The sequence below is a fragment of the Folsomia candida genome, unplaced genomic scaffold (genome assembly GCF_002217175.1).
Source record: "Folsomia candida strain VU population unplaced genomic scaffold, ASM221717v1 Fcan01_Sc003, whole genome shotgun sequence".
NCBI classification, from domain to species: domain Eukaryota; kingdom Metazoa; phylum Arthropoda; class Collembola; order Entomobryomorpha; family Isotomidae; genus Folsomia; species Folsomia candida.
The window spans coordinates 11167381-11193481 of record NW_019091195.1 but is presented as its reverse complement, the minus strand read 5'-3'; the positions used below and the strand labels follow the sequence as shown (position 1 = coordinate 11193481).

The window sequence follows — 26101 nt, the reverse complement described above, 5'->3', positions numbered from 1 at the left end:
GTTTAGTTGATGGGGTGGCTTTTGCCCACTATGCGATGTACACGGTGCCAGTATTGAGAGTTGCATTGTTATCAACAGGGCAGTTTTATAGGGGTTAGGGTCTAATCCTAAGCCAACCGACCAGTATTATTCCAGTGGATGCCGAAGAAAGGACTTACATCCGATGCATGTGAGTCGTCCACAAGTGTTCCACGAGACTCTCCTTGTCATCCATGGAATTCGATAAAACAGTTTAGTTTTAGAAAATTACAATCAAAGAGGAGCTATCATCAGTGGATACACGCATACGCATTTGTCAGGAGCATGAGTGACAAATTGGTGCGAGAGAGGATCAACATACGGAAATAAGGATGGAAGTAACATGGACGGATTCCACACACGTTGGACAGCAATAATTTATTTGTGTAAATTTGCTCAAGATATCCATATCTCGTCTTTATCTGTTTATTGTGCAATTGAGTTGACAAAGTAAACTGGAACGAGAACAGAGGAGCAACAAGACTACAAAACAGTCTCTCCTTCCTCTCTTGCATGCATTTCACCGGTGACAGCAGTGTTGGTCTGAAAGTGATATGAAAATGGCTTAAACGCCAATTTGTGTTCAGTTGTATAACTTTGTGGTGATAAAAATAGTGCTGCTAGCAGCTCAAACGGGAGTCAAAATGCCACAAATTATCTGCTCAAGAACCGGATATATATTAATAGCAATTATATTTAGTGGATGGATTAACGTAACTGAAGGTACGCACGTCATACGTCATTATTTGTATTTGCTTAATTGTCATTGTGGTAAACATTTAATCAAAATATGCATTTTGCATATAGAATGGCAATTAAATTGCATGTTAATATCAATTGATAGATTTATGAAAAATTTGCATTGCATTGCAACATTTTAAGTCTTCCTGTCCAGGACAGCCCGTTGTCCGTTGACCGTTGATCTGTTTCATGATGATGAAAATGCAATAACAAAACACGACACGGGAGGGTAACATAATTTACCCGATTGTTAGGAATCCTTCGTTTCGCTCTTGGATAAAGGGGGTGCGTCGTACTTGCACCATCACCACCATTGACTGTGAAAATGAAAGGGCCCGTAAATGGAAGCAGATTGGCTTATTATTTGACATGGCAGTGACTGTTGGTATTATTGAGGTGCATTTCTGCTTCCCTACCTATACTCCATTGTACATAGCATGCATGCAAAACTAAGCCGTGTCACAGGACTTTAAGGCGATGTGGCAAAAGAGAGCACAGAGCGATGTTGAATGTTCCAGTGCATATGTTTGTGTAGATTGGAGATCGGAAGGGTCGTGGGAGCCTTGAATAATACACAGAACAGAGCACAAATGTACGCACAAAGTTCCCTTTTTTGCCCTCCCATGAAAAAGTGGTACGATGCAGAAGGATGGTGGTGATGGAGTTGGATTAGAACTTTCATTGCGGTCCTACTTCCATTTTGTTCAGGGTAGAACGTTTGAAAGTGGAAGCTGTTATTACACGACCCACTCGGGCATATCCTAGTAAAAGAAGTATGTAGGTACGAATGTTGAAAAGCCACAAGTGTCCAACTACCGACTACTACCGCCTGCCTACCATGACCACTTTATCCTTATGCGTTCGGAGCTGATCATGTTTTCATGAAGAGACTTTTGGATGTGTAAAAGGTAGTCCCTTCTTCCTTCCTTCGTTCTTCGTCGACGTGGTGTTGGACCTAAAAAACCGTTGCAGGCTGAACAAAGTCTGGCTGCTCGGCTGCAGCTGCTCCTCATTTTCATCAGAACGATCAGATATGAACATAAGTGGATCCTTTCAGTGTTTGCCCAAAGACCTTGGAACGGAATTTTCAAAGCTTGTACATACTGCTTTCTTTCCATATTATATGAGTTGATATTCGACCTAAAGCAGTCCTCCCTGTCTGCATAAGAGAGAGAGAGAGATCATCTTTATGAATACAGATTCATCCATGTGGAAGATTCTCTCCCGAATTTGTTCTGGTGTTATTCCGATGAGATTTTATGAGGCATTTTTATATGGAGTAGGGTATCAAATGTCGTGTCGTATTGATGGTATTTCACGGCTGGTTTGAAAACTTTTTCCAATTCCTTAACCAATATTTGATCATAATCTTACGAGGACTAACCTAAAAATTGTAATTGTTTACTTTACTTGAGTCTCCTTAAAGTCGACCTTTACAAACTTTGTCATATTTAACGTTTACCCGGACAGAGAGCTATGAACTTTGATGATTTGATTATTTGACTGTGTCAGTGATAATAAACATGATGGATAATCAAAAGCAGAAAGAATTGTATGTACGATAATAGGCCTGCATACAAGTGAAATATGCAAAATGGACAAATACCGATCGGTTCGGTGATTTAAAAAATAAACAAAAGATAATAAACATATTGGGAGCGTGGGATCGGGTCGTACTTGAGCTGATCCTGGAATCGGTCTAGTAACATAATGTGTCTGAAATGAGTGCATTATTTTATCCATATGTCAGCTAATCCTATTTAATCCCATATAATAAATTGGTACACGACCTCATATAATATTCAGTGGGGAGTTGCACACTGGTGACTGGGGAGTTCATATCAACTTGAACGATAGCTTTATTTCCATCCTGTTTACACATGCATGCATGCACGCATGAAAGATATCTGTGTCCACAAATGATGATGTATCAGACAGGCTTCTTCGTATCACTATTTGGACTTTGTGACAATTAAATAATTTAGTATGACACATTCTCATAACTGATTCACGGTAGACATTAACATTACAAGACGACATTAAGTGCCAGAGAGCGAATACATATTTATTCATTTATCAATCCCTGCTCGTGTTGAGCCACAACATTTGACATTGGTGGGTAGGGATTGATAAATAAATAAAAATATCTGGACTATGTTAATTACTGACACGAGAAGCTACACACAATTTAAGTAATTTCATGATAATAAGTATGACTATGAAATGACGTCTGAGTTATGATTTGTTAAAAGATATGCATTAAAGAATTTGTTTATTTGTGACTCAAAATCTGGAATTGTTGCGTTGATTTAAATGCATACATGTAAGGTGCTACATACTACTAAATGGGATGTTTGTAAGCCCTTTTCTTGTGCCACTTGTTTGCTTCCAATCTATAGTATCTGTTTCAAAATTGTCCAAAATCCGGTACAATGTTTACGAACAGAAGGATGGAGGGCGAAGGTTGACACGAAAAAGTATAATGGACTTGTAGGGATACTGATTTCCGGTTTTTTCACCATGGCCGACCCTCGGAAAGGAAACATGCACCACTTGAGGACAAATCCCTTTTGAATATATGGTGCGATAGTGGGGTTTGGATTGGATATATGTAATATACAGTTAGAATTCTGTCAGTGACTCTTTGAATTAAAGTCAACCCCATGTCATACGTACGTAGATAAATAGATGGGAATCCATTCTGATTTAAACCTCTAAATTTATTTCGATGACTTGACTTTTAAAATTGAATTATTTTTTGCAGGTCTTTCATGCCATCCTAACCCGTGCAAAAACGGAGCAAGGTGCGTCCAAGGAAATAGGATAGGAGAAGCTTATTGCGAGTAAGTGTCATTCATTTCTGGTTTTTTTACGCTTATATAATTCGTAACACTTGGTTTGCCGATTTTATTCGAAATAACTTCATGCCACTCTCAATGCATTATGCGATCTCTACTCAAATGCCATGCTTTTAAAACAATTTCTTAATTATGTAGCATTATTTGTACCGAATGCATACCAAACAGTCGTCGGGAAAAGTCGACATTCACATTATGAATTATGAGACAAAATAGGATGACATCCGAAATGTTCCTTGTGCTCTTCGTCTTCTGGACCATAAAAAGAGTCAGGAAGAAAATTTGACGAAGAGCAATATGAGAAGGTTGAACAAGTACATCCACGCAGAGCAGTATCTTTCCTTTGTTGGTGGTGGATGTGGTAATAAGTGTGCAGGATAGGATACACGATCTTTCGGAAGACAACATGGCCGGTTGTTTTTTAAGTCAGCAACATTTAAAGTTGAGATGCTAAAGCCAAATGGAGTGCAGAGAGTGAGTTTTACGTATGGTACTTGATATGATGATGGTTGAAGAAAAGTTGAAATCTAGCATGTCTTCAACATTAAGAAGGAGAGTGAATAGAACAGTTAAAAGATGTTATGCGGGCATGCCTACAAGTGATGATGATGATGGTGGCAGTGGCAGTGGTTGTCAGACAAGAAGAAGTTTTGGGTCCCTCTTTCCCACGGTTTGGATGGTAGCGACGACGACGAGCGAGTAACTGGCAAGGCAAGTTGCTTGGTTTGGTAGGACGAGGGTAAGTTCTGAGATAAAAAAATCAGAATTGGGGGTGACCAAACTGGAATTGGACACAAGAAGGATAGGAGAACAACCCCGCGTTTGTCCGTATCGCATTCGTTTATACGTTTGTGCCCCTTCCCATCCCGAGTTAACCGAGAGTTTGGTGGTTGTTTGGCTGGAGGGGATGATGCATTGTTCGACTGGCTCCAGTCGAGTAGTCCAAACTCGAAAATTCGAAAATAATGATATCCGTGATATCCAAGCTCTTGTATATGTAACCCTTTCGCATCATCAATGCTGCAGCGTCATATGTACATACATACCTTAACCACCATCGCCGTCCGATCATTTCGACACTGAACTGTGCTGCACGGTTCATCATCTCGTAATTGTTCCACCACCATCACCAAACTTCCACCAAGGCTACTCTCCGACAACTAAAAAGGTTTCTTTCTTCAACTCGAAAATCTGTTTTGCTACTCATCTGCACAAATCAAAAATGCATACATGTTATCTTCCACACGCATTCTCAATCTTCCTCATCTATTTACTATGCATATGCTATTGGTCTGCTGGCATGCAGATTACACAGAAATTCTTGGCAAAAAAGAATGTTCGCCCTTAGCAAATATTCAGTGTGACTTTAAAAATCATCTGAATGAAATGTAGTTGTGTCATGATCATGATTGTCATGTTAAAATCATGAGGAACCTGAATTTCGATCGAATTAAAAAAAATTCTAAATTACAACAACAAAATGAACCGAGCCAGTTTTATGACATTTCAGGTGACAATAATTTATTTTGACATTTGTCAGCGTTGATTTACAACTAGTCGTGCGACTTCTGTTTATACCAAACATACAAGTCAAACCATAAATAAGCCATAAAAGTGTCGCTTTGTCCTGAATTGGTAAATTTCTCAATTTTCACTTCAACGGCTCCATTTCGTAGTTGTAATAAACATTACAACTATTATCAATAGTCAATATATAACCCAAGACGAATGTTTATGAGTGTGCCTCTACCCATGGTGGCGTGGGTCCGACGTCAGGCATTTATAAATCTAAGATCTAATTGCTGTTATTTGCAAAATGGTGGATAATCCTGGAGGACATGTATTTACGATAAACGATAATATAGACTTTGGTAAGCGATGGAGTTGCCGGAGGCGTGATTTCTCAGTGCTCTTGGGCTGGGCATGATTTCGTCCATGTCTGAAGTTAGGTTAGGTTGGTGGGTATTGCGACGAGGTTGTGACTTTGGATGCTTCGGAACATTTGTCTTGGCATCGCCCTCCACTCACCACCTGTTGCTGAAATACTTGCTGGGCAGGTGTGCTCGTGTCGTCGTCCAATTCCCTGCTTCTGCTCCTGAGACACACATTTAATAATCCAACCATCTTTTATTACGACGATTTTTGGATTTTCGTAGATATATGTTCAACAATACTAATTAACACAAATCCAGCCTAAAATTATATAGGCTACTACTTCGGTGTTTAGTCACAACAAAAAAATGATCAAAGTATCGGTTGCAAAAATGTTATCCATAAAATCGAGTAGTATTTGCATTTATTTATCATGTGAACTACTTTGAGATAGTAACTCTTTGCATCTGTCTCAGCTGTTATGAAATGCGGGTATAATTATAACAAAGTAATCGTTTATTCAATAAACAATTCTGATCTGATACTACAACACGATGCACTTCGTTCGACAACCTCTTATTTCAAAAATGGCAAAATCTCCTGCTGCGTGAAAGTAGTCTGTGAGCACTGAGGAAAGAAATTGTTGATATTTCCAAGAGTCAATCAACTACCTGTGTCTTTAAAATGACAATCTTTCATTTATCAATCAATCAAGGTGTTGTCCACTTTGTCAAAATATTCATGTGCATCACTTGTTGAATGTCAAGATAGAGCAGAACATAGCCAAAGATGAATTATTATTAATTATACATCAATGGTTTTTATAATTGCGTCCAATGTGCTTACGCAATGTACATAATTCACAACATGAACCCTTTGTTTATGGAAATCACACTGAGAAAAATGGATATTGCACTGTTTATCCAGCGTGTCTGTTGACTTCTGGTTCTGACTCATCATTCTTCAGGTGTGCATGTAATAATAACGTCATATTACTACATAAGTAATATAATATTCCACTCACTTTCTGCCAGCCCATCAAGTAAAAGAATCATGAGTTTTGTGTGGAAAACAAAGATAACAAAACTATAATGGCCGTGCCTTTGTCATGCAGTGAGCAGAATAGGCACGACACGTTACAACTATATCCATGCATGTACATACTTACTTGGTACTATTTTTGGTGGAGAAAGAAGATAATGTGAGATGTTACCCAAGAGCAGTCAAGAGTGTCACCCATCAAACCGTATAGAGATGCAACATTCCAAGAGCTAACTAGTGGTTACACTGCGTTAAATTGGTGTATGAAACCTTATTCTTGTTTGTTTTAATCTCATACAAAATGTAATTTGCAACAAAGTGCTAATCACTAATTAACTTTCCGGTATGGTCTGGTCTGTGGTTGATTATGATAAAAAATTGACTATACACCAATGACATTGCATATTACAATTTACCGCATGGAACTGTCCAAAATTGTATTAAACTTTACTTCATAGATGAAAATTTTACATTATATTTTTTACTAGCAAAATGCACAGTGCATTTTTCGTAGAAATAATGATTCGTTACGATCAAGAGAGAAAAAATATATTCTAATAACGAAATAATTTAGTCTCACAAAGAGACAAAACAAAACCACAAGAAGGAAATAAAATAGATGATGAGTTGGCTGCTGATGATAGATTTATTAGGAAGAGCAAGGTCTTTAGTTAGGACCTCAATTGCGAATTCATTAGAGATTTGTTTGAGAGAACCCGTTCTCACCACCACGACGACGTACAGACAGACATACACTCGCATCACTCCCGTTCACCCATTCACTCCTTTCGTAATCATAACAAGTGTCATGTGGTCACATCAACGGTTCACATATAGTTTATGCTCGAGAGAGAGAGAGAGAGTCAAAAGTGTAACCACAAACGACCGGACCGGACGCAGAAGATCAATCCCGACCCATATGTGCGATTATCCACCCCGACGACGACGACTACGACTCACTCTTCTTCAATCTGTCCACGTTTCCCACGCTCTCCCAACTTCTCCAATTTCAAAGAATTCTCTCCTTATCACTGACTTATGCAGAAAAATGGCTCTACTCGCATTCCGACCATAGCACAAGCAAATCATGAGCACGGCCTGATGCGAGGCGAATGATGGTGGTCAATTTATTCAGTTGTTGCATACATACAATTATTGCATACGGATTGAAAAACAAGAATGCAATCGTTTCAAAAGTGTCAAGTTTAATGACTCGCGAGGCGGAATATAAAATATATCTGTGCTGACGCTGCCTATTGCCTATACTGCATTTAAGTATCTCATCGATCTTCTCCATATTTATATTACCTCGGATTTATCTTGCAATTATCCGCAAGTCATAATCTTACTAAATATTGAACTACAAAATTTACAGATGCAGCTCGTCGTTTGTGGGGGAATACTGCCAATATCCTAATCCCTGCCATCACACTTCCCAAAGATGTGAAAATGGGGGACGGTGTCACGCCGTTTTGAAACCAAATGTTGCACCTTCGTTTGCCTGTGACTGCCCTGTCGGCTATACCTCCTCATTCTGTGAGCTGGAATTGGCCAACGCATGTCAATCTAGCCCCTGCGGAAGGTAATGATTTTACTTAACAACATGTGCATAATAAACAGTCTAATGCAATGGCTTGACATTTGTAGCGGAGTTTGCCGATTGAAAACGTTGGAAAGCTACGTTTGCAATTGTTCAACTGGGACGCGCGGCGATAATTGCGAACATACGGACCATTGCACCATCAATGGATCAAATCCATGCAAAAATGCTGGGAAATGTATTCCCGAAGATACAGCACCAGGCTATCGATGTGTTTGTGATCCTGGGTTCACAGGCCCAAATTGTCTCCTGGACGTTAACGAATGCACTGACAAAAACTCTTGCATTCATGGAACTTGCCAGAATACTTATGGATCGTATAAGTAAGTCCAATCCCATTTCGAGTATTACTGCATTTAAGCACACAATTTAAGTTACACATAAGTCTGACCCTTGCATCCGTAATTTTCAATTCCAATATATGTATGTATGCAGTTGGCTATGTCCATTAGAAAACGGAGACTTTAGCAGTTAAATAATAATGTCAGATTTTGCGTCCACCAATAATTTATGTTTATCAATCATACTGGTAATAAATACTACAACAATTTCTTGAGCCACACACTTCCTGGATAAAACTGTGGGGATGATACGAGTTGTGTGCAACGAGAGCAGCATGAGCTGCATACTTCGTAAATAGTAGATGTAGTACAAGCATAAACTGCAAACTAGACCACACAATACGGTTCCGATGATAAGCCTTATCATTTGGAAGTAATTGTTTTGGGTCATTACAAACTTGACTGTGTTGATAACTTGGAACATGTTTCGACACGTTTCGACACGTTTCAACACGTTTCAAACCAGTTTATTTATACTGTGCAGATTGTGATTTGCAATGTTCACGCATAATGTTTTTCTATTTTTAGATGCAAATGTCATGAAGGATGGTCCGAACCAAAATGCGACACTAAATTCATCCCTTGTGTGCCATCACTTTGTAAGCAGTTTGATTACGGCTTCTTAGAGAAAGTTGACAATGAGAAATTAAAAATAATTTTCAACAACTTGTAATAATTTATCCCAGGTCAAAATGATGGAGTTTGCCGAGTGACTGGAAATCTTTCATACACATGTCTGTGCAAGCCAGGTATGTATCTTCTAAGCAATAAGTACTATCCACAAAATTTATAATTTGATTATCGAACTAATATATCCCAAAACGACATAAGTAATCATACACAATCCGGCGAGTGAATTATGGTCGGTTGAAAAATAATGAAGGAAAGGAAAAAGATAAGTTTTTTATGTGATAGAATCCTTTGCTCAATACATACATAAGTAAATTCTGCTGATGTCATTATTGGCCTTCACAATAGCTGCTGAGGAATGTACTCTGGTCTCAAATGATACCCGCTGCCTATGGACTTAAATATGATGACTGACGATGTTTAGAAAGAATGATAATCTGCTTGTAAACTCGTAATATATGTTTCCTGAAAACTGAATGGTTTAATATTTCTTGATCTGTGAGCTTTGATCAAAATCACGAAATACAAATCCTAAATATGTACCATCGAAGATTCTTTTAGAAATATATTTTTTTTAGTTTGAGGGTAAATTTTCCAGAAATATTGTCTCGCATACGAGTAGTTTTCGTTTATTAACCTTTCAATTTTCATTGATGATGAGGTTGATGCCGATGTCGGAAAGATTGCATTTCTATAATAATGTAATTTAGCACAGGGGAGGTTGACTTGATGCAAATTGAATATTTGCTATCATAAAAGATTAGAAAGGGTGTCAGTTCAAAGTTTAAATTTGGTTGAGGTACTACACGTACTTTTAGATACAGCAAAGTCGTGCATGCTGTGATTTCTATTTAAAGCAAACAAAATAAAGTCTTCTTCCCATAAGAGAGATAAGCAAGTGGAGATTCAATGCACACATACATAAATAATTTCCATACTGGGAGAACCGCCGCAGCTTCATTTGTCTGATGTTTAAGGTGTGCCGAGGCATAAATACTCTGACAAATAGATAAGACCAGAGTTATGGTTTGTTTAGAGAACCTCCTTATTCAATCAAAAATTATTTACGTTTTTAGCTAACGAAGGATTATTGTTCTGTTTTAAATTAATGAGCCGCCTTTCTTTGTTGGTGAAACTATTAATTTGCTTAATACCAACAGCAGCAGCACATTTCATAACACGGCAAACACAAGTTTCATGACTCCAATATTCGTGTGCTCCTTCCTTCTGGTGAGAATGTTGGTGATGAGTCAGTGTCAGTCACTCTTTCTTTCCTTCGTTAAAAGAAAAGCCAACTTGACGAAACAAGTGACTTTTGTGTTGCATAAGATTTGCCCTTCTTCGTCTCCCCAACATCTCCAGCAGAAAACGAACAAAAACCGGCGAGGCGTGCTTCCCGTTTGATAATGTAAAATATCGCCTATTATTTTATGAGACTTTTAAAACTATTACGCACACACACAGCATTTTTTTCTCCTATTTTACTTTGTCTTAATAAAACCAAGTCCGTGTTCTTCTTTCGAAAATTTCTCATCCTCCCCATTTTCCATTTCTTTTATTATTTATCTGATTCATATTGCATGGGTATCTCTACTTCGGTCGCACTTATGATGGAGGGACTTACATATCCTTATAATTTTTTAAAATTCAGTTGCGATAAAACTAATCTAGCATACGATTACACATGTTCGACGGGAATTAGTAGAGTTTTTTCTAATTTTGACACGCAGATGGTGTATATTTTCATGGAAAATCTACACATTAAGCATGTAGATACATGTCTAATGCATGAATTTGACTAATTAACCTCTTGCATTTCAGGATTCCGAGGGAAATTTTGTGAGGAAAATACAAGTTGTGACAAACATCATTGTCAAAATGGGGGCAAGTGCATTCCTGGAGTCAACGCATACACTTGTCAGTGCCCTCCAACTTTTACTGGCGAATTTTGTCAAATCGATATCGGTAATGAGTTGACATTAATTGATCGACTGACTTAATTGAAATGTGAAAGTGGTTGATAATTATTAACAAGTATCGTTCTATAAATTTGGCAGATGAATGTGCTTTACGCCCAACTTTATGTCAGAACGGAGCTACTTGTCAGGTAGCGTTCTTGTTTATTATTTTTAACAATTGATAAAAAATCATAACAAACAATGATAACAAACGCATTTCTAAACGTGTTTCAGAACTCTGTGGGCTCTTTCTCGTGCATATGCGTAAGAAAAATAAATAATAGTTTCTTCGCTTGTAAAGTACGTAGTTACAGATTTACTAATTAAAATTTGCCCTATATACATGTTCTACAGAGCAATGGGTGGGAAGGACGCTTATGCAACATAAACACGGACGATTGTAAAGATTCTGCATGTTTATCGGTAAGAAACTTGTTGGTACCTATTTACATAAATGCAAATACAAATATGACATGATCCCATTTGTAACTCCCATGATTTCTAATCAATCATATTAATATGTACACTTAATACTTAATACATGCATATTCGGTACAGAGGTACAGTAGGTCCTTAATTACCCCTTCCCATCTCGTCCTTTCGCAAATTATTTCCCATTCCCACTGACTGAGAGGGGCAAGAATTTTAATATTCTACGCAGAATACAATATTATGTGTCTTATCATTGCATCATTGTTTTAACTGTTGCATTGTTTATTCGCAAGGGGGCTACCTGCATTGACAAGGTGGCTGCGTTTTACTGTGAATGCCCTCCGGGGAAAACTGGGCTCTTGTGTCATCTGAACGATGCATGCACATCGAATCCCTGCCACCAGGGAGCAATTTGTGAAACGAGTCCTATTGATGGCTCCTATTTGTGTTCCTGCCCTTCCGGATTTCAAGGAATGAACTGCACACAAGACATAGGTTACACTTTTTGACACTTTTTGACCACCCTTTAAATCGTCATAAATGAAAATGGTATTTAATTATTGCGTGTTAATTATTGTGCAGACGAATGTTTAGAGGGCCTCTCACCTTGTGAACACCTTGGGACCTGCGTTAATCGTAAGTACTTCCAACTGATCCCATGGAACAGTTTAAATTATTAAGACCGTTAAAAATTAAATGAACGTTCACGTAATTTTAGTTCCTGGAAGTTATCGCTGTCACTGCCCCATAGGATTTACCGGCACCAGGTTCGTTTTCGTCAATAGTAGTCAAAATAGTTTATCTGTAAACGTAATTTTTGTAATGATTGACTTTTATTTTAAGATGTGAGACAAACATCAATGAGTGCGATTCTATGCCTTGTCAAAATGACGGCACCTGTTTGGATGAAAGGGGTGGATTTCGCTGCCTCTGTATGCCAGGCAAGTATTTTAATTTTTAGATTTTTGGTGTCTAGTTGTATATTATCTGCATATTCTCAGAATGCAATATTACACGATAAACCAGAAACGTTTTTGGATTAATTTCTGTTCCAAAAATTTCAGTGGCATAATCAAGCATGATTGTTTAAAATACGGTCCAAGTTTCAAGCTATTTTCCAAAATCTCGTTTTCATCGTGTGACGAGGACTGTACAGCGTTTTTACATGTATACATAGATGCATACGTTACGAGCAAGTAACAATTCATTGATGAGTGGGTGAGAGTGAAATGGATCGTGCACCTTCTTCACCAAGCATGACAAAATCATTCCAGTTAAGACCATGGGAACTTTCTCAGGGTTGTTACTTCTTCAAATAATAAGCTAAGCACTTCTTCTTTAGACCAGCAGACCATGATTTGCCTTGGTTTGAGAAGATTCAATTCAAATAGATCACTCACGACGCATCATATAAATGCACAGAGCTGGACGAGGTATGGTGCCACAAACACCCTGCGTCTTTCTTACTCGTCGTTACTTTAGATGCAGGAAAAATGTCCAGTGGTTTCTTTATTATGCTGTCCTAAATATAATAACAGCAAATCAAGTAATTAGTGCATTTTAGATGAAGCTATTGAAAAAGTGACTTGTTTTGTAACGGTCCAATTTTTTTACAGTCGTGATCACGATTTGAAGAAAGACTGATCTATGAACAACGAAGTAAAAAAAACTGTATGATTCAAACACTGTACACTTTCTTGCACAATTTACTATTCTTTGTTTGCCCTTTTTTATAGCAAAAATATTTTTGTCCTAAAACTAAATAGAAAAGTATAATAATAATAATAATAATTGTTTGCATTGTTTGCAGTATCGAATTCCAGTAAATTTTTAATAACAGTCACGAGTAATACATAAATGAGCCCGAATAATTTAAGAGTATTTCCAAAAGGCTTCATTGACAAAATGAAACATGGTGACCATGAAAATGCAAATTCATCAGATAGAACTAATCCTACGAAAAGGAGGCAAGAATGGAAAGGGTAGATAGCACAACATGTTTGAAACTTGATGAAGAGTGCAAGTACCGTCATCATAGCAGGATTCATCATTTAATTTCCTTTGTCTCTGGTCTCGCCGTGCTTTAGGTATGTGTGCATATGCTGCAGATCATAGAACTCTATCGTGCCATCAAGATCAACAACTTTTCTATGACAAAGGGCTGTGCTAACACTGCCATAGAGCGACGTAGTATTTATAAGAAAATTAACCTAAAGATACGATAAACTGGTATCGCCACGTTCATATTATTGTGATTGATTAAAATCTGATTCCATTTAAAATACGATGTCAAATGAAAAAAAATATTGGCATTATATAAATGTTTCAATTTAGAGCATATTATGATGCATTATTTTGTATTTATAGATAAAGTTGTGCGTGTCAATGAAATGCCATCCGTGAGCGCACACATAAATTTCCCAACTTCAAAATTATAAATAAAAAGAATAAATCCGGCCTGGTCTGATAAATAGATTTTGGAATTGAATGGAAAAAGTAGGGAAAAATCTCAAGTAAATGTGGATCCCTTTCTTTGCTCCTAGTACGTAAGGAATTGGAATTGGTCCCATTTCCTTTGTGAGAAAATTACTGAGATACGTTGTTGAGGAGTGAGTGAGAGCCAGGGTGGAATAAAGGGTCTTCTGGTCTTCTGTCGGGACAGACGCACATATAGAGTCGCACACGATCTGAAAGGAGCTAGGAATTTGAGTACCCTTGAAGGGACACCCTTCTGCGTCTCACAACTTCCTTCCCCCACGACCACCACCTAGTAATTCATGCTTGAGTTGCTTCTTAAGTCCAATATACCAACATATATGCTCCAGTATAGCTCTCCCTTTCCGTGTTAAAATAATCCTGAGTTAGGTTGCGTATCATTACTTTAGGAAATACTTGAAAAATATCTCATTTTAACCTCGTTAAATAAATGCAAGTACTTGGAAGATTAATGTTTGATTGGCTTGATTACAGGATTTAGTGGAGCTCAGTGCGAAATCAACATGTGAGTCAGTCGTGAAAGTTTTTAGCCCAGTAATAAATATGCATGCAGTGCTATGTGTTGTATAACATCAATTTATATGGTCGTTTTTCAGAGATGAATGCCGTAGCAATTACAATAACCCGTGCTTAAATGGTGGTCGATGCCATGATGTATGTTTGAGCTTTAAAATTACACTGATCAATTAATTAATCGAGAATTTTTCAAAATATGAATGATTTTATAGCAAATTAACGGATATCGATGCTCATGCCTTCCTGGATTTTCTGGGCAAAAATGTGAAATCAACATGTGAGTCGGTCGTGAAAGCTTGTATTCTTTTACAAGCAACGGATTAATAACGTTTGTATGTATATTTCACAGTGATGAATGTATTGGCAACCCATGTAAAAATGGAGGAACGTGCCTGGACGGCAGAAATGGGGTCTACTGCATCTGCCCACTTGGGTTTATAGGCGAAAATTGTCAAGTGAATAAAGACGACTGCATTGATAACCCCTGTCACAATGGAAAATGCATCGATGGAATTAATTCATTCCAATGTCAATGCTCTCCAGGTCTGTCCTACAGTTTTGACGATTTCTATTCAATAACAGATAAAGTCAACTAGCTCATCACGTCGTTGCAGGTTACACGGGTCATGTATGCCAGACAAGAATCAACGAATGCCTGCAAACTCCTTGCCTTTGGGGTGGAACTTGTGAGTCTCTGTCCAACGGGGGATTCAGATGTACCTGTCCCCCAGGCACCAATGGTCTTAGATGCGAAAATAATATGTAAGTCAATTTGGTAAATCTACATGCATAATTTATAACCGGAAATGCATTTCATCGTGCAATTACGTGCTGCAGAAATGAATGTCTATCAAATCCATGCGGAATTGGAACAGAGAAATGTGTGGATGGCATTAACCGTTATACTTGTGACTGTAAACCAGGTTACGCTGGAAAGGTAAGCTAAATGAACTACAATAAGGACTAGTTAAAGATCTGCAATCAGATTAAATATACCTTTGAACACTTATTAATATTACAGTTATGCGAAATTGAGATCAACGAATGTCTTTCGAATCCATGTGCCAATGGAGGCGTTTGCATCGATCTTGTAAATGGATTTAAATGCAACTGTCCGAGGGGATATTATGACGCAAGATGTCTGAGTGATGTGGACGAATGTAAAAGCTCGCCGTGCGTTCACGGGCATTGCGAAGACCTCGTGAATAACTATTTGTGTCATTGCGACAGTGGGTACACGGGAAAAAGATGTGACGTGGAAATGTAAGTGCGAGATAAAAATTAAACAGACAACGTAATAATGTGTGCACTATGATTAATAAGTTCAAATTTTAACAGTCAACACTGCAGCTCTAATCCTTGCCAACATTCGGGTGTTTGCAAAAACAAGTTTAATGGCTACACCTGTGAATGCCTAGCAGGCTACTCAGGAAGGAACTGCGAACACAATATTCAGGTATGCAAATGGAAAAGTGCGATCTTCATGAATACATTTTACATGTGGACATTATTTATTTCAGGAATGTGAAAGTAATCCCTGCAACTCAAAAGGTTATTACTTACGAATATTATTCTGGGACATCTGAAATGTGATTATAAAGAAATGTGATGATAATATTTAATAATGTGTTACAGGCTCTTGTGTGGACCTTGTAAATGGGTATAAATGCGTCTGTGAACTTCCATGGAGTGGAATCAACTGCGAGAAAAAATTAGATCCTTGTTCTCCGAACAAGTGCAAAAATGGAATTTGTTCTCCATCCAACAACTATTTGGACTTCTCGTGTAGTTGTCAGTTGGGATACACGTCCAGATTATGTGACGTAGACATCAATGAAGTACTTGAATTATATTTATATTTCTTGTCGTATGTGAAGCATGTAAGCTGATATTTTAAATTTATATATTAGTGCGCTGTCTCTTCACCTTGTCGCAACAAAGGAGTTTGCGTTAACACAAACGGTTCATATTATTGTAATTGTCCACCTGGATATGAAGGACGCGATTGTACCATTAACACGGTATTGCTTCAATTAGCTCAGTCAATTTAATATATAGAAGAAGTAGAATTATTATAATTACTTTCTATTTCCCCTAAATCAGGACGACTGTGCCATTTCTCCATGCATGAATGGTAAGCTTAATAGTTACGAATTTTGGAAGTGCAAAAATTAGACAGTAACAATAATTTCAACTCCTCATGTATTTAACTAATGTAAATCTGCAGGCGGAACATGTTTGGACGGGCTAGGAAATTATACCTGTCTATGCGTCGACGGTTTCGAAGGTCTCGATTGCGAAAATGAGCGAAATGAATGCCTGTCAAATCCATGCGTTCATGGGACGTGCACCGATTATGTGAATTCGTATTCTTGCACCTGCGAAAGTGGGTGGAGTTCGCACCACTGCCACATAAACGATGAGGACTGTACCGAATCGAGTTGTCTTAACGGAGGAACTTGTGTGGACCAGGTCAATTCGTACACGTGCCTATGTAGAAGTGGTTATGAAGGTATGATTCATATGAAAATCATATAATGCAATCCACAATTTCAGAAAATTATGCATAATTATATGTTTTTATTTAGGTTCTAACTGCCAATTTGAACGGAGGGAATGCGATAGCAGCCCATGTCGGGTAATATTGCCTTTTGAGACAAATATGAACAACTTTATATGTGATGACGATTACTGGAGATAATAATTTTCTTCCTTTATTTGAAGAATGGTGCCACTTGTCAAGAAAATGGGATTGGTCATTTCCGATGCCATTGTCCATATGGCTGGAGTGGTGACCTATGTGATGTCGATGTCAATGAGGTGATTTATAATTATAAACAGTATTGTAGTAGTTTTCGAATAGTAGTTACCCCTGTTATTAATATATTACTCCATGTATGCATTAGTGCGCTGTCAGTTCGCCTTGTCATAATGGTGCAGCTTGCCACAACACGAATGGATCATTTAGTTGCGAATGTGCCAGGGGCTACCAAGGGTCAATTTGTGATGTGGAAATGGTCTCGTGTAATGACGCAGCATCGCGTAAAGGTTAGCTTTTAAATAGCATGAAGCAATAAGATGATTGAACAAAGGTAAAACTGTACTTTGCTTCGTTGATTTAGGTGTACCAGTGAGCAGGCTTTGTAACAACGGGACATGTGAAGATAGTGGAAATTCTCATATCTGTCGATGCATGACTGGATATACGGGGAGCTACTGCCAAATTGAAATGTTAGTCGAAATTCAGCGAATGTGACAGTGACAAATGAAATGGTTATTAACTCAAATTATTTTTTGCAGAAATGAATGTGAAAACTTAAAGCCATGTTTGAACGGGGGCACTTGCATTAATTTCTTGGGAAGCTATTCTTGTCAATGCGCACGAGGTTATCAGGTAGACTAAAGACTATATTGACTCACAAACACGAAAGTATAAATATTATAAGACATGTATTGGAATTGTACTTTGTAGGGTGATTCATGTGCCCTTAACATTGATGATTGTGCGAATAATCCATGTCTCAATAATGGCATTTGTCATGTAAGTGAATCGTACAATTTTTAAAATATTTAAAATTACTCTGTCTGTACTTAAACGTTTTCTAATTTTTTTGCAGGACGGGGTCAACTCTTTTACTTGTTCATGTCCTCATGGTACACTCGGGCGCCTTTGTGAAATCAATGAAAATGATGTAAGCTTATTTATTAACGGTTGTATATATCTTCAATTAATTAAAAAATAATAATTTGGTATACCGAGCATTAAAATATACGTCTCACAAATTATATTCGTGGTAATTTTAGTGTTTCGACGGGGCTTGCTTCCACGGAGGTTCATGTATTGACAAAATCGGGGGATATGAATGCAAATGCATGCCTGGGTAAGTACTTGAAACTTGTAATGTTAATAAAATACAAGAATAAACGCTCACACTTATCCCTTCGTCAACACAGTTATACTGGAGGAAAATGCGAAGGGGACGTAAATGGTATGCATCAATTTAAACGAATTGAAATCTGTGCAATAACATGGCAAATGTATTTATTGTGTTTATTCAATTGTTTAGAATGTCTCTCTAACCCATGTTCTTCTCCCGGAACGCTGGCATGTGTCCAACTGGTTAACGATTACCGATGCGACTGCAAACCAGGTTGGAGTGGTCACTTGTGCGAAAGACGAGTTGACCTCTGCCACAACAACCCATGTCACAACGGTGGAGTGTGCAGCGTTCAGTCACGTGGAAGTGGGAAGGATCGAGCGGACGTAAGGATTTGCACATGCCAAGCAGGATACCATGGGAAGCTCTGCGACCTCAACGGGACTCCATGTCACAATAATCCATGTCGGGCAGGGGGGACTTGCATCGTTAAAGGAGGCAGTTCAATGTGCAAATGCCCACAAGGGACGGAAGGAGACTATTGTCAAGATGATTTTAGAACAGATTGCAGCTTAAGACCGTGCTTGAACAATGGACGGTGTGAAGTTTTGCCCGATGATCAGGGATATCATTGTAGATGTCCCCATTCTAAAAGTGGAAGGAATTGTGAACGAGAACGAGATGAGGTACGTCTCAATGGCATGACATTTTATAAATTTTATGAATTAATGGTGTATGATTCTTCTCTCAGAACCGCCACTATGATGAAATCGATATTGATAAGGCGAGAAGAGAATGCGTGAGGAACAAATGCAGTGAGAAATCCGGAGATGCCACCTGTGACAAAGAATGCAATAACTACGCCTGTAAGTATTCTTGTATTATACAAATGTCATATACAGTGTTGGCGTGTGACAATTTCACGCCTTAATTATAATCAATATTAGTAACCTGTAAGACGAAATATTTTTTCTTAGGTGAGTTTGATGGTGGCGACTGCTCCCTGGGTCTCAATCCATGGAAGAACTGCAACGCTCCGAAATGCCATCTCACATTTGGTTAGCTCATATTTTGTTTTATTTAAATATCCGTGAATAAGAAAATTATATAGAGAACTCGCCGTTAAAACTCAGAGTATCCGAATGAGCTACTGTGAGTGAACGTCCTGTTTTCTACTTACTCTCTTGTTTATTTCAGCGAACGGAATATGCGATCCGCAATGCAACTCGAAGGAATGTCTTTTTGACGGGCGAGACTGTGAACCAAGTTTCAAGCAGTGTAATCCCGTGGACAATAATTTTTGTGAGCGGCATTATAATGATGGATCCTGCGACCAAGGATGCAATAACGCAGAATGTGACTGGGACGGAATGGATTGCGAGACAAACCCTCCACTGCTAATATCTGGAGTCATGTCCATAGTTGTGAGAAATATGGATGTCCAAAGTCTTTTGAATAATAAAGCTGCCTTCTTGCGGTATCTTGGTCATCAACTACGAACTACGTTAAGAATAAAGCAAAGTCCTCTTGGAAATCTAATGGTCTACCCCTGGGATCCATCCGTAGATGCAATCTCCTACCTTACAAACGGTTCAGACCCCAACCAAATGTTCAGAACTGGGTCAGTGGGGGTCCTTGTATATCTGGAAATTGATAATCGCAAGTGTGGTGGATTCCTAAATGATACAAACTGCTTCCAAACTGCCCTTGAGGCTGCTGAATTCCTTGCTGCATCTGCCCAAAGGCATACGTTGGACTCGGATTTCGATATAATTCAAGTTCGAGGATTATCAAATGACTTGCCTCCTGGAGGAGAGGACAAGGCATCGTGGGTAGCCTATGTCTTAATTGGGGCTCTCACCGTCATTATGCTTGCCCTTTTGTTTGGCGTCCTTGTTTCAACTCGAAAGAAATCAGCTCGTGGAGTTTTGTGGTTTCCAGAAGGGTTTCTCCGTAGTACAACAATAACCAGCCAGCATAGACGGTCCCGACGCCGAGGACCAGATGGCCAGGAAATGAGACACTTGTCCAAAATCCATCCATTAGAACCTGATTTTGACTCTGGTCACACAATGGGATTCTACGATGGTATCACCGATGTCACATCTCAATACTCTGACGACTCTGATAGACCTCCAAGCAAACGCATGAGATCTGATGGAGGTTATGCTTCCGACCACACAATTTGCACCAACACAGACTATGACGAGATTGACCCTCGACCTTGGACTCATCAGCATTTGGAGGCAGCTGACATTCGCCACCCGGACCTTCTCGCTCTAACTCCAGCAGAAGCATTGAAAACCAATTTTGATGTGGATGTTCGTGGACCCTGTGGACTAACGCCATTGATGGTAAGATTGGAATTAAGTTGTTTTAGAGTTATTGCCACTGTTGCAAAAGTTATTGGTGTGTCCATAAATACACAAAATTTTCGTTCAACTCTAAATACTTGTCAACTTTTTTAGGTTGCATCTCTCAAGGGGGGTGGCTTAGATGCGTGCGACGAGGAGGACGACGATGCCACGGCGCAGGTGATTGCAGACCTCGTAATACAAGGCGCACAACTGAATGCAACAATGGACAAGACGGGAGAAACGTCCCTTCATCTCGCAGCCCGTTATGCAAGGGCGGACGCAGCAAAGAGACTGCTGGATGCGGGCGCAGATGCCAATCCCATTGACCACACGGGCAGAACACCGCTCCACGCCGCCATTGCTGCTGATGCCATGGGCGTTTTCCAGGTAACTTGAATGTCCCCCTGCAGTTTGTTGTTGTAAGTTGGCAAGATATGCGATTTTTATGTATACAAATATTTTTGTGGAAACTATCAGATCCTTCTTCGTAACCGAGCCACCAACTTGAACGCCAAAATGCATGATGGAACAACTCCGCTGATTTTGGCTGCTCGACTCGCCATCGACGGAATGGTTGACCACCTTGTCACTGCCCAGGCCGACATCAACGCTGCAGACAACAGTGGGAAAACGGCCCTTCACTGGGCTGCTGCCGTGAACAATGTAGAAGCCCTTCAGATTCTTGTGAGTCACGGGGCCAATCGAGATGCACAGGATGAGAGGGTAAGAATAATAACCATTTGTACATAATCCAACAACCTGATTAAAGGGGCGTAACGAATGGGTGTAGTAAAAGTAGAATTGAAAAAGCTGAACCGTTCAAAAGTAGATAGAGATTACAAGACTGTTATTCAATTCAAGTCTTTATGTATAAAACATAAGAAAGTCTCAATTTCTCGTATTGCCCCAGCTTCTGGTTTGTTGTCCAGACAGTCTCATTTTGCCCTTTCAATAATATACCTAAACATAATCGGGTGATATATTTTCTCAGGACGAGACACCATTATTCCTCGCTGCTCGGGAAGGCAGTTTCAACACTTGTCGGATTCTTCTGGACAACTTGGCCAACCGAGACATTGCGGACCATATGGACCGATTGCCTCGAGATATTGCTGCAGAACGGCTTCACCACGACATTGTTCGTCTCTTGGATGAGCATGTCCCTCGTCCATCCGCCGTTCAAACAATTCACCACCAAGCTCCCAACAACTTGTCATCCATGAACAACAATGTTAACTCTCCTCCCTCCCAAGTGATGAACAATGACAATTTTAGTCCAGGCGTACAGAATCCATCTCAACCAAAACCAAAGAAACGCACCATAAAGCCAGACCATAATGTGGGCGGAGATCTAGTTGACAATAGTAAAAGCAGCCAAGGCCCAAAGCCACCTCGAAGACCCTCCAACAGGAAGAAGAAGTCGACTGATTCTCTCTTGCACGGAGGAGGAGGTGGTGGTGGTATGGGCGTCATTAACCATGCCACAGACTCATCCCCCCTCAGTGGGGACAGCAGCACAATGAGTCCGCCAGACTTTCACAGCAGCCACAACATGTTTAATGTTCCTCCAACGTCAATGGCCATCTCACAGCCAAATCTATCATCAATTGAACCCCATCAGCATGGGCACGGCAACACTTATGGCACACTACAAATCAACAAGGCACCCCCTCCGTACGAGGATTGTTTCAACAATAAGGCCGTCTCTTTCCATAACCTCCAATTTTCCAACTACTCAAACAACATGAGTGGAAATTTGCATAATGGATCTCAGCAACAGTACTTGCAACAAAACTCGCCCTTTCCTAGCCCCCAGTCGGTAGCGTCCCAGTTCCAAGCGTCATCTCCAACGAGCTACGCCGGATCTCCCCCGCAAGTCACGTCGCCCAACAAGCGCCCATCCCTACCAACGTCTCCCACGCATATGGCTGCCCTGTAAGTCTACAACTCTCTTCTCGTATTCATACTTCTTTAGATATTTCTTAAATATTAAAATATTTCAATGTGTTGCATGTTTTCTTGTTACAGAAGAGCTGCAACGCAGCAGAAGCTCATTAATGGCAACACCTCGTCGAACAACACGTTTGACTATTCTCCATCTGGTGCAACCGGCAATGCGAACCAGTTTTATTCTGGGGGAAGCAGCATTGCCCATTATCCAACACCCCCATCTCAACATTCAGAGAGTTCTGCTGGCTCTCCTCAGCACATCCATGGGCCGGACAGTTATCCCACCCCGTCCCCAGAATCCCCAGGATGGTCATCCTCCCCCCACTCCACGTCCGACTGGTCCGAAGGCATCCACAGCCCTCCAGGGACAACTCAAGTGATGTACAATGCTCACCCTCAAATTCAAATGCAACATTCACACAGTAGCAGTAGAGGTCCGGAGGGTATATACATTTAGTTTCGTCTAGTTTACTTATTCTCAAATTTAGCTAGCTTCATAGAAATATATAAATCCATAAATACTTTCCCAAGTCGCAACTCCCCCGATGACAGATATTTATAAAAAAAAGACTTTTCATAGTGACGTGCGTATCAAAAAGCGCAGACTTATATATCCACTCCACACTTTTTTACATGATGCATATATTAACTTATTATGTCAATTATAATTATTGTTGTTTACAAACTTTTGTTTTAAAAATATTACTATATTTAAGTTTAACGAATTTTTACTATACACGCAAATATCGACCGAATTAAATAGAACAAGAGTCGTGTTTTTATCAGCAGAAAATATGGGTATTTTTATTCTTATCCCATGTCCACATTATGCTAGTAGCTTATTACGAATCAATAAAATACAAATCAAGTTATGTCGACTGAAATGTTGGTGAGGATTGAAATGATTAGCATCATTTAATTTCAAGCATTGTGTGGAATTGGTGGTCGGTGAATAGAAGTCTCCACAAAGTTTTTCACGTCGGATGGCTTCATTGCTGCGTCTACGTAAATGATCCTTGATCCTAAGCAAATTGCATTATATTATGATAGGATTGGAGTAAAATATTAAAATATCGGTTTCGATGCACAATTGACATACCATAATGTGGGATTATGCTGTCCAACGACTTTGCAAAATTTTCAAATCGTTTCTCCACAGATGCTTCACTAAATGGAAATATCAGGTAATTTCCTTTCTCAATGTTGCCCAATGTTCCAGCCACCCCGTTCAGCTCGCGTTTGAGAATGTTCTTCTTTTTCTTTAGCATCCGGGCAGCAGAAAGTTCTTGAGAACAACTCAGCATAAATATCCGATTAGGTTCTAGGTATCTACAAAATACAATAAAAGTCTGAATTTCTCATCTTGCCCCATTTCCTGTTCATTCTCTTATTTTGTGTTCTTAGTACAATGTCTCGAGGATTTTACAATGCTTAATGTTCTCTGGAAATCCATGAAGTATCCATCCCCTCTTTTCGCAATCTGGTTTTTGAAGTCTCCTCTAGTTTTCGGAATTAAAATATTATAAACATAATCGTACATAGATATCTATTATATCCTCTTATGTTCGCTTTATACCGAAATTATTGTTTTCACCACTTCATCAGCCATTGGAACGAGGTTTGTCAGGTAAGTTCTAGCTTCCAGTGCAATTTCGTCATTCCTTAAAAACCAGATAATTTTACCACCAATAATGCTTCACTTTGCAATCTTTGTATTATTTATGAGAATCACAAATTGGTACATAATACATACCAACGTTCTGCCCCTCTGACTAATTCTACCCAATCCAAGTTCACCATTGAAAACTTTTTGCATAGAAATTCCGCAATTGATGACTTTCCACTTCCAGGAGGCCTGTAAAACATGCATTTATTGCTAGCATGCCTTGCAACCCTGCATTTTTGAGGTAATATGTTATATCTCACCCCATAATTACTACCCTTGGAATAAAAGGACTTCCCAAAGGCTTCCAGGTCATCAAAATTCCGGTTAATTCTGAATCGAGATCAGCTTTAGAAGTTTTCACTAGTTTGTCAAACGAAATGACCTTTCAACACAAAGGTACACCAATAAAATTATCTTTATAAATTCTACACAAAATGAAAACTCACTTTGCAAATGTCATAATGGTAAGAAGCACTTATATCCTTCAGTAGCAGGGCGTGCAATTCGGGGCTTATGTTTTTCATGGCGCTCCTTGACAAAGTCATTGTTAGTGCCATATTATCAACTGTGCGACCTTCAATTTCGCCTTCAAGCTCGTCATCATCCTCGGTTCGGAGTCGCGTATCTGGCAGGAAGACGAAAACCTGACGTGGAAGAAGACCCATTTTCTGAGCACAAATTGCTTGAGCTTTACTCTGAGGGAAACCTAGATAAAAATTCGCAAAACGTTATATCTATTATAAGCTTGGTTGGAAGAGGCTCAAATGTTTTATATAGCATATAGGACACACGGACCATATAAGAGGTAGCCTTTCTTCTCGCAATCATCCGCAAAAATTCGCCTCTGAACAATAGAAACCAGTATTTTTCTGGATTCTTCATCTCCTCGATCAATCCCATTGGCAAAGAGATCCAATTCGGGTTGTCCAGTTGAAGATGCTTCCTTAATTATTTGGTCCAATGACAGAAATTGTGCTCCAACCGTGTTCGCCAAACGCTTCCCAATGATTTCAGCAACTAAATACGTAGATGTACAGGAAACATTTTAGACTATTTATGTTATTTCAATTTCAGATACTTGTATTCTTGTACTTTTCGGGCCAACAATGAATGCACGCGGATTGTAAATCCCTTTCGCGATTCCAGTCGCATGATTTTTTATGAAAAGTAAAGGGTCCTTTGGTTTTGCTATGATGATTTCTTTCAATATTTCCTTGAAGGATTAAGGACGATTTAGTAGAGATATGATATTACTAATTAATTACTATACGTTATAAGTTGTAAACGGTTCCTTCTATTCCATACCTGGAATACATCATACAGGTTATTTTTTTCAACGTAAACTTGGAAATTCTTATTCCATTTCAAAGGTTTTTCCAGCGGGTCAGCCATGGCCTTCACTTAACTTCCGTTGTATTCTTTGAAAATGCTTCAATTTTTTAAAAGTTACTCAGACTAGGAAAAGCGTTTCTGACCGAATTATTCAACCTCGATTGCTTCGATTTGACATGCAATTCATAGAGTAGTCACCATGGCGCTGCGTCCTCTTGGGCAGATAGGATAGGCAAAGATTGCCTATCTTATCAGAATTCAATATATGGACTCAAGGCAGATAGTGACCCTTCATCGATAAAGAGAAAATGCCAATGCCGCACAATGACAGTAGAATTGAAATTTAATTTATTATGGCGTGGCGTACTGTTTTATCTTGCTTGGTTTTCATACTAAATAAATAAATTTTAAAAAA

The 26101-nt window shown here is 39.1% G+C and overlaps 2 protein-coding genes and 1 long non-coding RNA gene across 3 annotated transcripts; 1 reads left to right on the top strand and 2 right to left on the bottom strand.

Moving 5' to 3' along the window:
- Positions 1–122: 122 nt before the first annotated feature.
- Positions 123–23572, top strand: LOC110847310 (neurogenic locus Notch protein). Its single transcript, XM_022094239.2, has 44 exons — positions 123–741; positions 3524–3602; positions 7906–8112; positions 8178–8453; positions 9000–9070; positions 9158–9220; positions 10923–11066; positions 11159–11208; positions 11294–11323; positions 11414–11482; positions 11785–11986; positions 12074–12127; positions 12210–12258; positions 12335–12432; positions 14462–14492; positions 14584–14641; positions 14716–14780; positions 14853–15046; positions 15118–15265; positions 15341–15440; positions 15525–15766; positions 15842–15959; positions 16024–16054; positions 16139–16341; positions 16414–16524; positions 16607–16637; positions 16731–17015; positions 17092–17141; positions 17228–17323; positions 17410–17551; positions 17626–17734; positions 17804–17897; positions 17976–18044; positions 18121–18195; positions 18308–18384; positions 18458–18492; positions 18571–19067; positions 19133–19247; positions 19359–19439; positions 19579–20735; positions 20850–21125; positions 21216–21461; positions 21730–22673; positions 22767–23572. The coding sequence occupies exons 1-44, from the start codon at positions 663–665 to the stop codon at positions 23143–23145; spliced, it is 7530 nt and encodes a 2509-aa protein (XP_021949931.1). The 5' UTR covers positions 123–662; the 3' UTR covers positions 23146–23572.
- On the bottom strand, positions 5117–6951 carry LOC110847311. Its single transcript, XR_002547630.2, has 2 exons — positions 6658–6951; positions 5117–5712 (listed from the first exon to the last, which is right to left on the bottom strand). It is a non-coding gene; the product is annotated as an uncharacterized LOC110847311 (long non-coding RNA).
- On the bottom strand, positions 23360–26101 carry LOC110846985 (adenylate kinase 8). The gene is made up of 10 exons (XM_022093823.2): positions 25660–26101; positions 25447–25567; positions 25150–25371; positions 24801–25060; positions 24615–24736; positions 24442–24543; positions 24265–24349; positions 24096–24187; positions 23788–24017; positions 23360–23710 (listed from the first exon to the last, which is right to left on the bottom strand). Exons 1-10 carry the CDS (start codon positions 25744–25746, stop codon positions 23610–23612), a joined length of 1422 nt encoding a protein of 473 aa, XP_021949515.2. The 5' UTR covers positions 25747–26101; the 3' UTR covers positions 23360–23609.

Bases quoted from the DNA above. Each gene is read 5' to 3' on its own strand.
- LOC110847310 (XM_022094239.2), top strand. From the start codon at position 663: ATGCCACAAATTATCTGCTCAAGAACCGGATATATATTAATAGCAATT. The intron at 8,454-8,999 runs GTAAGTCCAATC...TTCTATTTTTAG, and splicing joins AATACTTATGGATCGTATAA to ATGCAAATGTCATGAAGGAT. The intron at 11,067-11,158 runs GTAATGAGTTGA...TAAATTTGGCAG, and splicing joins ATTTTGTCAAATCGATATCG to ATGAATGTGCTTTACGCCCA.
- LOC110846985 (XM_022093823.2), bottom strand. From the start codon at position 25,746: ATGGCTGACCCGCTGGAAAAACCTTTGAAATGGAATAAGAATTTCCAA. The intron at 25,568-25,659 runs GTATGGAATAGA...TAATCCTTCAAG, and splicing joins ACCTGTATGATGTATTCCAG to GAAATATTGAAAGAAATCAT. The intron at 25,061-25,149 runs GTCCGTGTGTCC...ATTTTTATCTAG, and splicing joins GAAAGGCTACCTCTTATATG to GTTTCCCTCAGAGTAAAGCT.